Source organism: Oncorhynchus mykiss, chromosome 7 (genome assembly GCF_013265735.2).
Source record: "Oncorhynchus mykiss isolate Arlee chromosome 7, USDA_OmykA_1.1, whole genome shotgun sequence".
NCBI classification, from domain to species: domain Eukaryota; kingdom Metazoa; phylum Chordata; class Actinopteri; order Salmoniformes; family Salmonidae; genus Oncorhynchus; species Oncorhynchus mykiss.
In genome coordinates this window covers 30,646,210-30,661,280 of record NC_048571.1, presented here as the reverse complement: position 1 = coordinate 30,661,280, position 15,071 = coordinate 30,646,210, and the positions used below count along the sequence as shown (strand labels likewise).

Below are 15,071 nucleotides of genomic sequence, written 5' to 3'. Positions count from 1 at the left end.
GGAGCATAATTGGCACAGCGTCGTCCGGGTTACGTGAGGGTTTGGCCCGCCTGGATATCCTTGACCCATCGTGCTCTAGCGACTACTTGTGGTGGGTCGGGCGCATGCACGCAAGGAAAATGTGTGTATATATCTCAGCAAAAATAGAAACAGCCCTTTTTCAGGACCCTGTCTTTAAGAGATCATTTTAAAAAATCTAAATAACTTCACAGATCTTCATTGTAAAGGGTTTAAACACTGTTTCCCCATGCTTGTTCAATGAACCATAAACAATTAATGAACATGCACCTGTGGAACAATCGTTAAGACACTAACAGCTTACAGACGGTAGGCAATTAAGGTCACAGTTATGAAAACGTAAGACACAAAAAAGGCCTTTCTACTGACTCTGAAAACACCAAAAGAAAGATGAGCAGGGTCCCTGCTCTTCTGCATGAGCGTGCCTTAGACATGCTGCAAGGAGGCATGAGAACTGCAGATGTAGCCAAGGCAATAAATTGCAATATCCGTACTGTGAGACGCCTAAGACAGCGCTACAGGGAGACAGGAGGGATTGGTAGGTAAAATGGCGTTGGAAGAAATGGCAACACTTTTACAGGCGCCCAACCAATTTCACTATTATGTGGGGGGGTTTCCAGGTACAATAGTCATTTACAACATTAACAATGTCTGCACCGTATTTCTGATCAAATTGATGTTATGGTAATGGACAAAACAATTGATTTTTTTTCAAAACTTTTGAAAGGTAGTGTAAAATATATATACAGTGGGGAGAACAAGTATTTGATACACTGCCGATTTTGCAACAACACCACTTTACATTTGAGAATAATAATGATATTCGTGTGTGTCAATGTATAAAATGTACAATTAAATGCTGCATCATAGAGCATCTGGTGAGTTGGACAATGTTTTTTTTTTTTTGAGTGACAGTGCAGTAAGTGGAGCTGGTGGTTGAACGAACAAGTTATCTGCTTCGATTCAGTCAGGATGCGATGCTGGAAAGGAGTGACGTCAGAGGTGTCTGAAAGGTGTTTCCGGGTATGGGGTCTAGGGTGGTGGGTGACTTGAAAGGTGCTTTGCTTCAGATGTCTGGTAGCTTGAGTGGTGCTCAGGGTCGGCATCAGGATGTCCTCCTGTGGACTTAGGCTCTTCCCAGACAGCAACCTCAAGCGTTCCCCTGTCCTCTTCTAGCTGGTTGTTCTCATCAAATCAAACTGTATTGGTCACATACAAGTGTTTAGCAGATGTTATTGCGGTTGTCGCAAAATGCTTGTTTCTAGCTCCGCCAGTGCAGTAATATCTAACAAGTAATATCTAACAATTAAACAACATATACATCATACAACATATACCAACATCTTCCTCTCCCTCTTCCTGTCCTGTCTTGACCCTGCACCTGGCTATCATATTCCCACTTGTGGGATGTGATTTTACAAATGGGTCAATGAATGAATGATATGATTGGGAAGAAACGGCAAGAACAGTGGTTGCTAGCTGCAGCCCCAGTCCTCTTTCTTTGCTTCTCTGCCTTTTCTCCTTTAGGTATCTGTATTTGGTTACTAAATGTTTAATCTTCTACAAAGTGACCAAAAAAATGAATTACCTTAAGCACTTCTCTCTCCATTTTTCACATACACACACACACACACACACACACACACCATAACTTGTGGCTAGCTAGACTTGGCATCATGGCAAGCTAACGTTAGCTAGCTAGAAATGTGGCCTATCTTAATTCTTAATTTTATCGCCTATTAACCAATTTGGCATCTTAACGTGTGCTGCAGCAAATTACCAATGCTGCATTTGTGGAATTCTGTTCATGGTATACATCAGAAGTTGTATTGAATATCGCAGGGTACACGGACAAAATTATTCTTTATGTTTTTGTGTTATCTTGACTGTGAAGATGCGGAGCATGGATTGAGACAATTGCGTAAAATTTACCATACGACAACGTGTTGACGCAAGCTGTGTGCACACAGCGTAAGCCTTAAACTTCTGTCTGCCCCACAGACCCAGGCCCTGTAAAGGGTAGCCCGTTGGTTTCTGCAGATAATCATTCCAGCTTCACAGTGGTGAGGGGGCAACATGCTGGCTTTAGGGGACCTAAACCCCAGACAACGCAGCAAACTGCCGATACCCAGGTTAGGGCCCTGAACCAGGGCAGACCTGGAGGAAAAACATATTTTTCTGCAGCCGCAGCAATGTTCTGCCCTCCCGACCCCTCTTGGGGTAGAAGGCTCAGCCAACCTACAGCCTTGACCTAAGCGGTAGAGGAGGATAGGGTGCAAAGCCTACGGTTTCCTTGCCCAACATGCTCTCTCTGGTTTAAGGTGAGCCATTCTTCTCCGCCTCGCGGAGGCACGTCTGCACAAAAAACACACAAAAGTCAGCATGTCCGCTCTCCCTCTAGTCTCTTCTGACATGAGGAGCAGGATGACAAGTTTGCCATCCTTCATGGCCCTCTTCCTATGCCTTGGGGCATTTTGCCTCCAACTGGTTCCGTCAGCTGCTTTCTCGCGCAAAGCCCTGCTCGGTGACATGCTTGGTCCAAGAGGATCAAGCATGTTTTGCAAGAAAAACACTATGCTCACATTTCTCGGACACATTACGAGGTATCCCAATTAACTAGGAGACACGCTCTGCCCCCCTGCGCCGCGGGTACTCCCTGTCAACGGTGATGGCCTATGATTTTTTCCCCGTATGCCTAGCAACTAACAAGCTTATCCCTCATCTTCGAGCCCCTGGCTGACCAGGGAGGCTGGTTGGCAGAGATCACTTCCCTGCTTTCCTACCAGTTCCTGGCAGCTACCCTTACGCAGGGATCTTCTGACACAAGTGTACCTGGTGATTTGCCACCCTCTCCCAGTAGCCATGGCCATCTGGGCATGGCCTGTGAGAGGAGGAATGTGACAGACCTGACACTCAAGATCATTGACATGGACCCCTTTACATGCTCACTTTATGGAAACAAGTGGTGCGTTTTTGAGAAGTGGTATGAACTACACAGATCCTTCCTTAAATGGTCTGTATCTGAGATTTTTATGCATTGATGATATCTACCAGTAAATGCTAACTAAGGCAACAATGGGTATGCAAACCAGATTTTGAAAAATGATTTTTCACATAGAGTGCCTTTCCTTCACTGCACGGGCCATTTGGGAACTTATTTTGATATATTTTACTTTTTACCCCTTTTTCGTGATGTCCATTTGGTAGTTAGTCTTGTCCTATCACAGCAGCTCCCACACTGACTCGGGAGAGGCGAAGGTCGAGAGCCATGTGTCCTCCGAAAAAAGACCCTGCCAAGCCGCACTGCTTATTGACACACTGCTCGCTTAACCCCGAAGCCAGCCACACCAATGTGTCTGAGGAAACACTGTACAACTGGCCACCGAAGTCAGCGTGCATGCGCCTGGCCCGCCACAGGAGTCACTAGAGAGCGATTGGGACAAGGACATCCCGGCTAAACCCTCCCCTAACCTGGACGACGCTGGTCCAATTGTGCACCGCCTCGGGTAACCCGGTCGCAGCCGGCTGCAACACACCGTTTGGGAACTTATTGAGCAAAATTACAGTATACCCACTTCTCTAGACATCACTGCATAGAACCGATGGAAAGATAGCAGTCCCATACAGCATGATGTTAAAGGACAAGTAGTCCATAAACTTGAACATAATAAGCCAATAGGTCCCAATCATAGGAATACAAAAACATAACAACTAAGCATTTCCCAATCAATGTTCAACTATACTTCCCATTGCAAAAACATTTCACGTTTAGCACACAAAGTAACCGGTGACCTAAAGTTTAAAGTGGAACTGACAGCATTTTAACTACTTTTCAGATATCAAACAAACAGACTCATATCAATTTATTCTACAAAACCAACTTCAAATCAAATGTTATTGTTCACATACACATGGTTAGCAGATGTTATTGTGAGTGTCGTGAAATGCTTATGCTTCTAGATCCGACAGTGCAGCAGTATCTAACAGGTAACAATTCCACAACAAAACCTCATATCTAACAATTCCACAACAAAACCTAACACACACAATCTAGTAAAGGAATGGGAAAGGAATAAAAAAAGTATAAAATATATGGATGAGCCGTGACAGAGCGGCTAAGATGCAATAGAGGGTAAAGAATAGATAGTAAAGGATACGTTATATACATATGAGATGAGTAATGCGAGATGTGTAAACATTATTAAAGTGGCATTATTAAAGTGACTAGTGTTCCATTTATTAAAGTGACAAATGATATCAAGTCTGTAGGTAGGCAGCCACCTCTCTGTGCTAGTGGTGGCTATTTAAAAATCTCTTAAGGAACAGGCCCTAAAATGACATACCCAAATCTAACTGCCTGTAGCTCAGGACCTGAAGCAAGGATATGCATATTATTGATATAATTTGAACGGAAACACAAATTGAATGTAGGAGAACATAACATAGACGGTGTCAACCGTCTTTAGACATAGTTTCAGGCTTTTATTTTGAAAAATGAGCGTGAAAGATCACATTGCGTAAGTGGATAGGTGAGGGCTCTCAGAGTGAGTTTTTGCGCTACAGAGTAAAGCCGCCATTGTTCCTCCCGCTGTTATTGAAAAACCTACACACTCGGTTGATATATTATTGAATATATATTTTAAAAACTACCTGAAGAATGATTATAAAAAAAACGTTTGACATGTTTCTATGGACATTATGAAGACTATTTGGAATTTCCGTCTGCGTTGTTGTGACCGCTCTTTCCTGTGGATTTCTGAACATAACGAGACAAACAAATGGAGGTATTTTGGGTATAAAAATCATCTTTATGGAACAAAAGGAACATTTGTTGTGTAACTGGTAGTCTTGTGAGTGAAAACATCCGAAGATCATCAAAGGTAAACGGTTCATTTGATTGCTTTTCTGATTTTCGTGACCAAGCTTCCTGATGCTAAGTGTACATAATGCTATGCTAGGCTATCGATAAACTTACACAAATGCTTGGATTGCTTTCGCTGTAAAGCATCATTTCAAAATCTGAGACGACAGGTGGATTAACAAAAGGCTAAGCAGTGTTTTGCAATATTGCACTTGTGATTTCATGAATATGTATATTTTTTTGTAATATTATTTGACCGTTGCGCTATGCTATTCAGCGGTTGCTGACGAAAATGATCCCGCGACAGGGATGGGTAGCGTCAAGAAGTTAACTGACTTGCCTAGTTAAATAAAGTTAAAAAAATAAATACAAAAATTAACAATTTAAATCACCTGTGGACCTATTGGGGCTGTAAGCAAATTGAAGTGGGTCTAGGGTGACAGGTGATATGATCCTTGACTAGTCTCTCAAAGCACTTCATGATGACAGAAGTGAGTGCTACGGGGCGATAGTCATTTAGTTCAGTTACCTTACCTTTCTTGGGAACAGGAACAATGGTGGCCATCTTGAAGCATGTGGGGACAGCAGACTGGGATAGGGATTGATTGAATATGTCTGTAAACACACCAGCCAGCTGGTCTGCGCATGCTCTAAGGACGCGGCTAGGGAGGCCGTCTGGGCCGGCACCCCTGCGAGGGTTAACACTTTTAAATGTTTTACTCACCACGGCCACGGAGAAGGAGAGTCCACAAAGCGCGAAAATAAGTTGTTTCATTTCTCTGGAATCAAGATGTCGATGTCCGCGACGGGGACGGTTTTCTTTTTGTAATCCGTGATTGTCTGTAAAAGGTATTAAAAATAATATATATTTGACTCAATGTTCCATGAGTTGTGCTAAGGCATTGTTGGCAGAATAGATGGATGCAGTTCAATGCATGATTAATATAATTCACCAATACATTTCTTGGTAGTCCAAAAAATATTGCTATGAGGTTCTAAATCACAGCTAGCCAGGTACATTGCTTGCTGCCAACATTCGGGATGCACTGTTTTCGTTTCAATGACTCTGTTACGGCTCTCGTTGGTGGCAGGAAGAGTGCAGCGTGGAAAGTGTTCACGATTATTTTATTTAAAAAAACACTCAAACAAAATAACAAACGTAAAAACTCACAGTTCTGTCAGGCAGAGACACTAAACAGAAAACAAGATCCCACAAAACCCAAAAGGAAAATTACAACTTATATGTGATCCCCAATCAGAAACAACGATAAACAGCTGCCTCTGATTGGGAAACAACACACAGCCAAAAACAAAGAAATAGAAAACATAGATTTCCCACCCTAGTCACACCCTGACCTAACCACACATAGAAAATAATAAGGAACTCTAAGGTCCCCCCCAAAGGTGCAGACCTGAAGCCTCAAACCTGAACCTATAGGGGAGGGTCCGGGTGGGCATCTACTCTCGGTGAAGGCTCCAGTGCAGGACGCAGGCCCCACTCCGCGTTAGGCTCCTCCCACTTCGGTGGCGCCTCTGGTGCAGGGATTGTTGCCAGGGCCTCCGGAACGTAGAATCTACATCGTAGATCGTCGCTGGAGGCTCCGTGCCAGGGACCGTTACTGCAGGCTCCGTGCCATGGATCGTCACTACAGTCTCCAGGCCATGGATCGTTACTGGAGGCTTCGTGCCATGGATCATCACTACAGGCTCCGGGCCATGGATCATCACTGGAGGCTTCGTGCCATGGATCATCACTGGAGGCTCCGGGCCATGGATCATCACTGGAGGCTTCATGCCATGGATTATCACTGGAGGCTTCGTGCCATGGATCATCACTGGAGGCTTCGGATTATGGATCATCACTGGAGGCTTCGTACGTGGAGCCGGAACAGGTCTCAACGGACTGAGGAGACGTACTGGAAGCCTGGTACGTGGAGATGACACAACGCGTCCTGGCTGGATACCCACTTTAGCTCGGTGAGTGTGGAGAGCTGGCACAGGACGCACTGGGCTAAGAAGGCGCACTGGAGGCATAGTGTGTAGACTCGGTGCAGGATATACTGGGACATGGAGGCGTACTGGAAGTCTGGAGGTCTGGACAACAAAGAAATAGAAAACATAGACTTTCCCACCCGAGTCACACCCTGACCTAACCAAACATAGAAAATAATAAGGAACTCAAAGGTCAGGGCGTGACAGACTCAATATTCTGGATAAAAATGGATGAATACAACTAAGGCTGGGAATGTCAATACAATCAAACTAGCAAGGGCAATGATCACAAGTCAGTCATAGCATGGCTAATAGGCTAGCATATCTATTTATGTAGCAAGCTAAAAACACAGAGCCTAAAGTTAGCAAAATAGGTAGCTGCTAGGAGGATGTCATGCCATTAGAGTGGGTGAGTGACTGACTTTTTCCCTCATTGTTTTTCAGGGGTTATACACAGCTAGCGGTGCAGGTGTCATTTGGTTAGCAGGTAATAACTTCAACGACTGTTATACAGTTAGCAAATCTCTTGTGTTTGCAAATTCACTCTGCCTATCTACTCCGATATCAGAGCACTCTCGTCTGAGAGTGCCAGAGTGCAGAACTGATGAATTAATGAACGTGCAACACCTGCTGAATATGACTGGTGTCAGTAAATGTTAAAGTGATAGTTAGTCAAGAACGCCCTACATAACATGTACTGTAAACAGCCTAACCAGCTCTGCAACTTACGGTGAGTAAAATGGTCAGAGTGAGGTGTTCTGTCATTTGTGTCTGGAAGTAGCTAGCTATCAAGCTAGCCAATTTTAGCTAGTTAGCTGGAGTGCTTGGTTGGGACAAGCATGCATTGGCAGACGAGCTGCAGAAGGAAGAGGAGATTACAATTCCCCATCGTTTATCAGTGCAATTTTGACGGCCTACTAGCTGAAAAAGTTTGACAGGATTTATCTAATGTTCCTTCATTCGATTTTAGCTCATCTTGCTCTGGCTAGCATTAGTTGTTGATCTTGTTGTTGTTGATGTGCATAACTGAGGGAGAGAGAGCCTACCTTTTTCATGGTTGTTTGATCAATAGGATTGTAAAGTTCCCAAATGTAAGAGGACTGCTGTGGTGTTTTACATGGCTTTTGCATTCCAATGATCTGAAGTTGTGATGTTGCAACTGCCTGTAAACACACAGTCCAGTTCATAGTGAATGATGGCAGGTCCGTGTGGCAAATGGCTTATTTGTATAAAGGTGTACTTTAGCTCTGATTCACTATAGTGCACCAGTCTGTCCTGGACAAAACAGATGTTTTTATTCAGTTTTATTTACTGCAGTGTCTATTAATTGTCCAAATGCAAATACCTACGTAATTACCAAACATTCTAAGAATTTATGAAAATGTGAAAATGACCATATCTAAGTGGTCGCTTGTCAGAATTATTTTTTAAACATTTTTGCTTTGTCATTGTGGCAAATTGTCGATTTGGCGAGGAAAACATTTCATTTAATCCATTTAGAATAAGTCTGTAACGAAACAAATTGTGGAAAAAGGGAAGTGGTCTGAATACTTTCCGAATGCACTGTTTATGAACAGATTGTAATAAGATGTCATGTTGCATTTCAAGTGAAACTCACAGCAATGTTTCACACACAAGTTATTTTAAAAGAGATGGCTAAAAACAGCAAGCGCGCTACTGTAAAAAAAACACAGTTCCACTCACCAGATGATGATGAAAATTTGAAACGTAAATTCCTGTTGAAAGTTATTCTTGAAAAGGGAGAATTTAGCAAATTAGCAACAACATTATCTTTGACAAAACCTGCTGCAGCCACTGCAAACTACCCGACAACAAAAGCATGCTAGCTGGACAGTGGGAAAACTACTGCTCGCTATTGCGCATTGACCTGTTTGTCTTCAGGAAGGCAGACGTTTCCATACATTTTTGTAAAAACGTTCCCACTCAATAAGTCAATGTAATTGGTTGATTCAACTGTCACTCCAACATTTTGCCCTAATACAGTTGAATGGCAGATGCCTTTATCTAGCTTCTGATGGCCTAGCCAGTGGCTAGCTAGATTTATCTCCTAGCCAAATCCTGATTGGTTCTTTTTTCTCTTCAGTGTTAACCCTTTCCTTTCCAACAAAAACTGACGAGATTAAATCAGATCTTTGAAAATAATAATATAATTAGCATTATTACAATCATAATTGTATGACTACTTAGCCCTTCTTTGAAGGCGTTGTGTTTTGGGTTAGTAATAATTTGTTGAGTGCCTCTATTTTCCCTTAGCATGCATTTTTTCACTATTAGAGTGTCTGAAGAATCCATCTGTTCTGAAATATGAACACAGAAATACTGGACATTTTGAACTTTATTATGGTGGTGATTTGACCAAATTACACTCATGTTCTTGAATTGGACTTGCATTCTTCTGGTCTCGGTCTTGACTTTGTCTCAAACACAACACAATGCTGTACCGTCTGCCCTTATGCCTGCAAAGAGAGTAAGTGGACTGCGCGCCCTGTCATTCGTGCCTACAGTTTTCCCTGGGATTCTCCTAGGTAATGGCCATATACCCTAGTTAGACATTGAAACAAGTATTTGAAATAAAATGTAGGGTTACTTGCTTAACCCTGGTTTTATCAGAATATGAGTGAGATGTCTCACCGCAATTCCCTGCTCGCAAGAGCAAGGAAGAGGCACGCTTGAGTGACGCCTTATAAGGAGGAGAGGGGCTCAACTCATTCGCTCCTCAACCGGTCTGTCAACAACAGACGTTGTGTGATTGGTTCTTCGAGCTGTCAGTGATCTGCTAAACGAATCCCGTAGTGAGACATCTCAATCATATTCTCATAGAACCGGATTTATGCATGTAACCCTACGTTTCTTTAGCTGAGCTTCATAGCTACAGATTTAGTGTCTATAATGTAGATATTTTTTTTCAGCCTAGGTTTTATAAAAAAGTATAACAGTTAGGAAAGATACCGGTGACTACAGCTACATTTGTTTTCTTGTTGAGGGGAGGTATGGTAGAGGAGGAAACCAGAACCAGAGCCGGTGTTGGAGGTGAGCGAAGCAGAGACCGTGAAGGAGTTAATGGGGAAATTGGAGGAGAGAGTTATGAGGGAGTTGCTGTGTTGGTGCATGAGGCACGGCATTCGCCCGACGGAGCGTGTCGGGGATTTGATGGCACCTGGGTCAGCTCTCCATACTTGTCCTGAGGTGCGTGCTAGTCGTCTGGTGAAGATTGTGCCAGCCTCACGCACCAGGCCTCCTGTGCACCTCCCTAGCCTTGCACGTCCTGTGCCAGCTCAGCGCTACAGTGCTCCTAGCAGTGCTAACCGTGGCGGGCGTGGTACTGGTCAGGCACCGTGTTATGCGGTGGAACGCACTGTGTCCCAAGTACGCGTGCTTAGCCCGGTACGCTACATCTCAGCTCCCCACATCTGCCGGGCTAGGGTGAAGATCCAGCCAGGGCGGTTGGTGCCAGCCCTGCTCTCAAGATCTCCAGTACGCTTTCACAGTCCGGTCTATCCAGTGCCACCTCCACACCAGCCCTCCGGTGGCAGCTCCCCGCACCAGGCTTCCTGTGCGTGTCCTCGGCCCAGTACCACCAGTGCCAGCACCATGCACCAGGCCTACAGTACGCTTCACCTGTCCAGCGCTGCCAGAGCCTTTCTATTCTCCAGCGTCGCCTGAGCTGCTCATCTGCCCAGCGCCGCCTGAGCCTCCCGTCTGTCATGAGCCGCCAGAGTCTTCCGTCTGTCATGAGCCGCCAGAGTCTCCCGTCTGTCATGGGCCGCCAGAGTCTCCCGTCTGTCATGAGCCGCCAGAGTCTCCCGTCTGTCATGAGCCGCCAGAGTCTCCCGTCTGTCATGAGCCGCCAGTCTCCCGTCTGTCATGAGCCGCCAGAGTCTCCCGTCTGTCATGAGCCGCCAGAGTCGCCAGTCAGCATGGAGCAGCCAGAGTCGCCAGTCAGCATGGAGCAGCAGGAGTCGCCAGTCAGCATGGAGCAGCCAGAGTCGCCAGTCAGCATGGAGCAGCCAGAGTCGCCAGTCAGCATGGAGCAGCAGGAGTCGCCAGTCAGCATGGAGCAGCCAGAGTCGCCAGTCAGCATGGAGCAGCCAGAGTCGCCAGTCAGCATGGAGCAGCCAGAGTCGCCAGTCAGCATGGAGCAGCCAGAGTTGCCAGTCAGCATGGAGCAGCCAGAGTCGCCAGTCAGCATGGAGCAGCCAGAGTCGCCAGTCAGCATGGAGCAGCCAGAGCCGCCAGTCAGCCAGGATCCGCCATAGCCGCCAGTCAGCCAGGATCCGCCAGTCAGCCAGGATCCGCCAGAGCCGTCAACCTGCCTGAGCTACCTCTCAGTCCTGAGCTACCTCTCAGTCCTGAGCTACCTCTCAGGCCTGAGCTACCCCTCAGGCCTGAGCTTCCTCAGTAATGAGGCACCCCTCAGTCCAGGTGGGCCCTTTGTTAGGGTTACTAGGCCAAGGTCGGCGGTGAGGGTCGCCACTAAAAGGACGCTAAGTAAGCAGACTAAGACTATGTTGGAGTGGGGTCCACGTCCCGTGCCAGAGTCGCCACCGTGGACAGACGCCCACCCAGACCCTCCCTGTGGGTTTAGGTGTGCGGCCGGGAGTGTGTGTGTGGGGGGGGGGGGGGGGGTACTGTCACGCCCTGGCCTTAGTACTTTGTGTTTGTTGCACCAGATAGGGCTGTTTCGGTTTTGCCACATTTCTTGTTTTGTAGTTTATTCATGTATAGTTTCACTATTAAAGAACCATGAATTATAACCACGCTGCATTTTGGTCCGCCTCTCCTTCCCAGGAGGAATCCCGTTACAGATCTCTTCAAGCAAACAACAAAACAAGTTGGAAGATGGCAATTAGTGAAGCTTCTACAGTGGTGTATATAATTCCTGTTCTCTTTAAAATGATCATGATTATTTCATCCTAATGTGATTTCTTTTTTTTACTGATCAGTAGCTTGCTGCTTGCTGTGCCTTTACCTAGCTACGCACTTTAGGAGAAATTGAAGTTATAACTGTTCAAACAGTAATGTTAGCTACAGGGTTTCTTGCTTGCTGTTGAGCGACAACTTTTTTTAACATTAGCCTAGCTAGCTAGCTACTTGTTGTAAATACCAGGGCTTGTGTTCAAACTATTGAGGGGTCTGATGACAATACCAGGTATTTAATTCATTTAATTCAGTGGCGAAGACGACAGGATAAATGCTTCAAGTCATGTGGCCATAGTTAGCTTTCTTCGCACTCCAATTCGATAAAGTATGTGGCAGTCCTAGCTATCTACAGAAAGTTCACACAATTCTACTTTACTCATCGTTTTGGTTAATGTTGTGTTCATCTTATGTCTTTTCAGGATCTACCTGAACGAGTGTGAGCTGGAGGGGCAGCTAGCTGTCACCTCAACAAGCGTTTAATCTGCACAATTAGACGTTCATCCACGTTCTCCAAATGTCACATTTCTAAGTGTTTTTGTTGCTCCTACTACTCTGTATCGTTCTGTTACTCCAAACGTCAAAGTTAAGATTTAAGTTTAGGCACACATTCTGAATGGTTAAGGTAGGGTTAAAACATCCACCACAACACTCTAACAAAACCCAAGCCTACTTTTTTATATATTATTATTTTATTTTTTTTACCCCTTTTTCTCCCCAATTTCGTGGTATCCAATTGTTGTAGTAGCTACTATCTTGTCTCATCGCTACAACTCCCGTACGGGCTCGGGAGAGATCGGGAGAGAAGGTTGAAAGTCATGCGTCCTCCGATACACAACCAACCGCACTGCTTCTTAACACAGTGCGCATCCAACCCGGAAGCTAGCCGCACCAATGTGTCGGAGGAAACACCATGCACCTGGCACCCTTGGTTAGCGCGCACTGCACCCGGCCCGCCACAGGAGTCGCTGGTGCGCAATGAGACAAGGACATCCCTATCGACTAATCCCTCCCTAACAAGTAGTGCATCGCCCCACGGACCTCCCGGTCGCGGCCGGTTACGACAGAGCCTGGGCGCGAACCCAGAGTCTCTGATGGCACAGCTGGCGCTGCAGTACAGCGCCCTTAACCACTGCGCCACCCGGGAGGCCAGAACCCAAGCCTACTTGATGATAAAAGTGCTCTTGGTTGCCCCTAGTGGCTGGTTTTGAAGGCATTTCCTGATGTCTTTGGGACAATTTCGACGTCAATCTTGAATGATCTCCCTGGTGACCTGCATGGATGAATCAGAAGTGGGAGAACCAAAGATACACTGTATGCTACTGTATGTTATCTTGACATTTATTGCTGTGCTGTACTTGGCTAATAAATTTCCCCTTTTCTTTGAGAGCAACAACACTTTCCCATCTATTTCCTATGCTTCACCGGCACATTCATGTAAGTGTGAAGATATACATGTTAGAAAGGTGCACGTGTTCCAGACAAAATTTACTGCAATTGGCATACTACCTTTTACAGGTATTTACATGTAGTATGTTTGATGCTGAAAGCTATCCTTTTCCATATTTTTTAGGAGTTAAAAGCTCCCTCCACCGGAGTCAGCACCAAAGGAAAGGGAGGCCACAGCCACATCCTGGGAGTGGTATGCGGTGATTGATGAGGTGCTGGGGGGCTGCCACTCCATCAACACACCGGTTATCATCTCCTCATCCTCCCTAGGTGCAGCTGTGGGCTGCTCTCCCTTCCAGAAGGGTCCAGATGTGGAAGTTGGAGAAGGTGAATGCAAGGGAGGCATGCCTTATGGCCATTTTAGAGGCCACGATGAAATAGTTTTATGCATTTTGTATGTATTTTATTTATAGCTATTAGGTATGTATTTTGTACTGTTTTTGGTGAAGTCCTTTGTTTAAACCCAAAGTGGAATGCTGTTCTCATTGAAAAGTGTTTTTTGTATGTAAAATAGATTTTTATATTGGTAAATCTACTGTTGGTGTGTTTTACTTTCCCCATTTCAACATAAAAAAATGCACTTGCACATCTGACCTATCTTGTTGCAGGTGCATGGTAATAGCTAGATAAGTTGAAAGAAAAAAGAAACTTGCACACTGCTCACTATTATCACTTTTTTATTGAAGCTTAGGTGTTTGCCGCTTAGCCTTCTTCTGAGCTTTTTGCTCTACTAAACTAAATAAACCATCTTTGGTATAATACTAATAATAATAATACTATTACATTTCATTTCTATAGTGCTTTTCATAACATTCTCAAAGCACATCAAAAGCAAAAACAAGCAACACATCATCATGAGTAGCCTAGCTATCTCCCGTTCATTCCTCTCAGGTGACTCTTCAATTGATACATGCTTACGGTCAACTCAAGTTTACTCCAAATACATTGTTCCAAATGCTAGCTACTAGGCTAATGTTAACCTAAAACAACACTCCGCTGTAGTGAAAGTTCACTGGGTAGGGTTACAGACGATCAAGACAACCTGGAACTCGGGGGAAAAATAGTTTTGAATGGTCATCCAACTCGGAATTACAAGTCAGCAACTCTGCATTATCCTGAAGGGAGTATGGATGTGGACGGAGGTGTTGGAGTGTGTTTGGGTGTTTGGGTGTTTGAGGTCACAGATGACGTGTGTTTTGGCTGCAGCACAGTATTGTACTAACGCCACTCCTTGTCTGAATGAATGTTTGCTCCAACCATATGTTATATCGCATGATATTTCATAAAATTCTCTCAGTAGGCACTTACATTTCTCCTCACGTCTTTTCCCAGGAAAACAGGCACCTTTCAGAAATGGACTCCATCCTGCAATAAAAGGCAAGTTGTTCTGAATGTCGAAATACTCAAGTGAAGTAAAGAAACCTGTGTCCGTTTGGATTGTCAGGAAATGTGCATGGCCACCGGGCATTGGTAAATATGTCAGAACAGAACTACTCTGATGCACATTCACAGTGTACTACTTAGACAGCCTGATCCAAACATCATGGCGTTAGCTAGTCAATCATTATATAAATCCCAGCAAAAAAAGAGTATAGCTGGTAAAGTGCTTTATTCACTTGTTTGGAAACATGGATAAATGCTATAGCACTCACATGGATAACGTCTGGGTAGCTTGCAATGTTGGTATTTTTTAATTAGGTGGATGAGCAATAATACTTGAAAAAACATGGAGAACAAGCCACTTATTTATCAACACAAGAATATATCAAGTAGATACAGGGACTATTCTTGGAATAGTACTATTGTACCTATT

At 44.7% G+C, this 15,071-nt stretch overlaps 1 protein-coding gene across 1 annotated transcript in view; it reads left to right on the top strand.

The window, feature by feature from the left end:
* LOC110528941 (RNA-binding protein Raly-like) overlaps positions 1-12,292 on the top strand; it is a 37,117-nt gene extending 24,825 nt beyond the window's left edge. Inside the window, exons 7-9 of the mRNA XM_036984423.1 lie at positions 2,020-2,150; positions 2,718-2,983; positions 12,232-12,292. Of these exons, the coding sequence (XP_036840318.1) occupies positions 2,020-2,150; positions 2,718-2,983; positions 12,232-12,292 (458 nt within the window). The remainder of the gene's footprint in view (positions 1-2,019; positions 2,151-2,717; positions 2,984-12,231) is intronic.
* Positions 12,293-15,071: the final 2,779 nt, after the last annotated feature.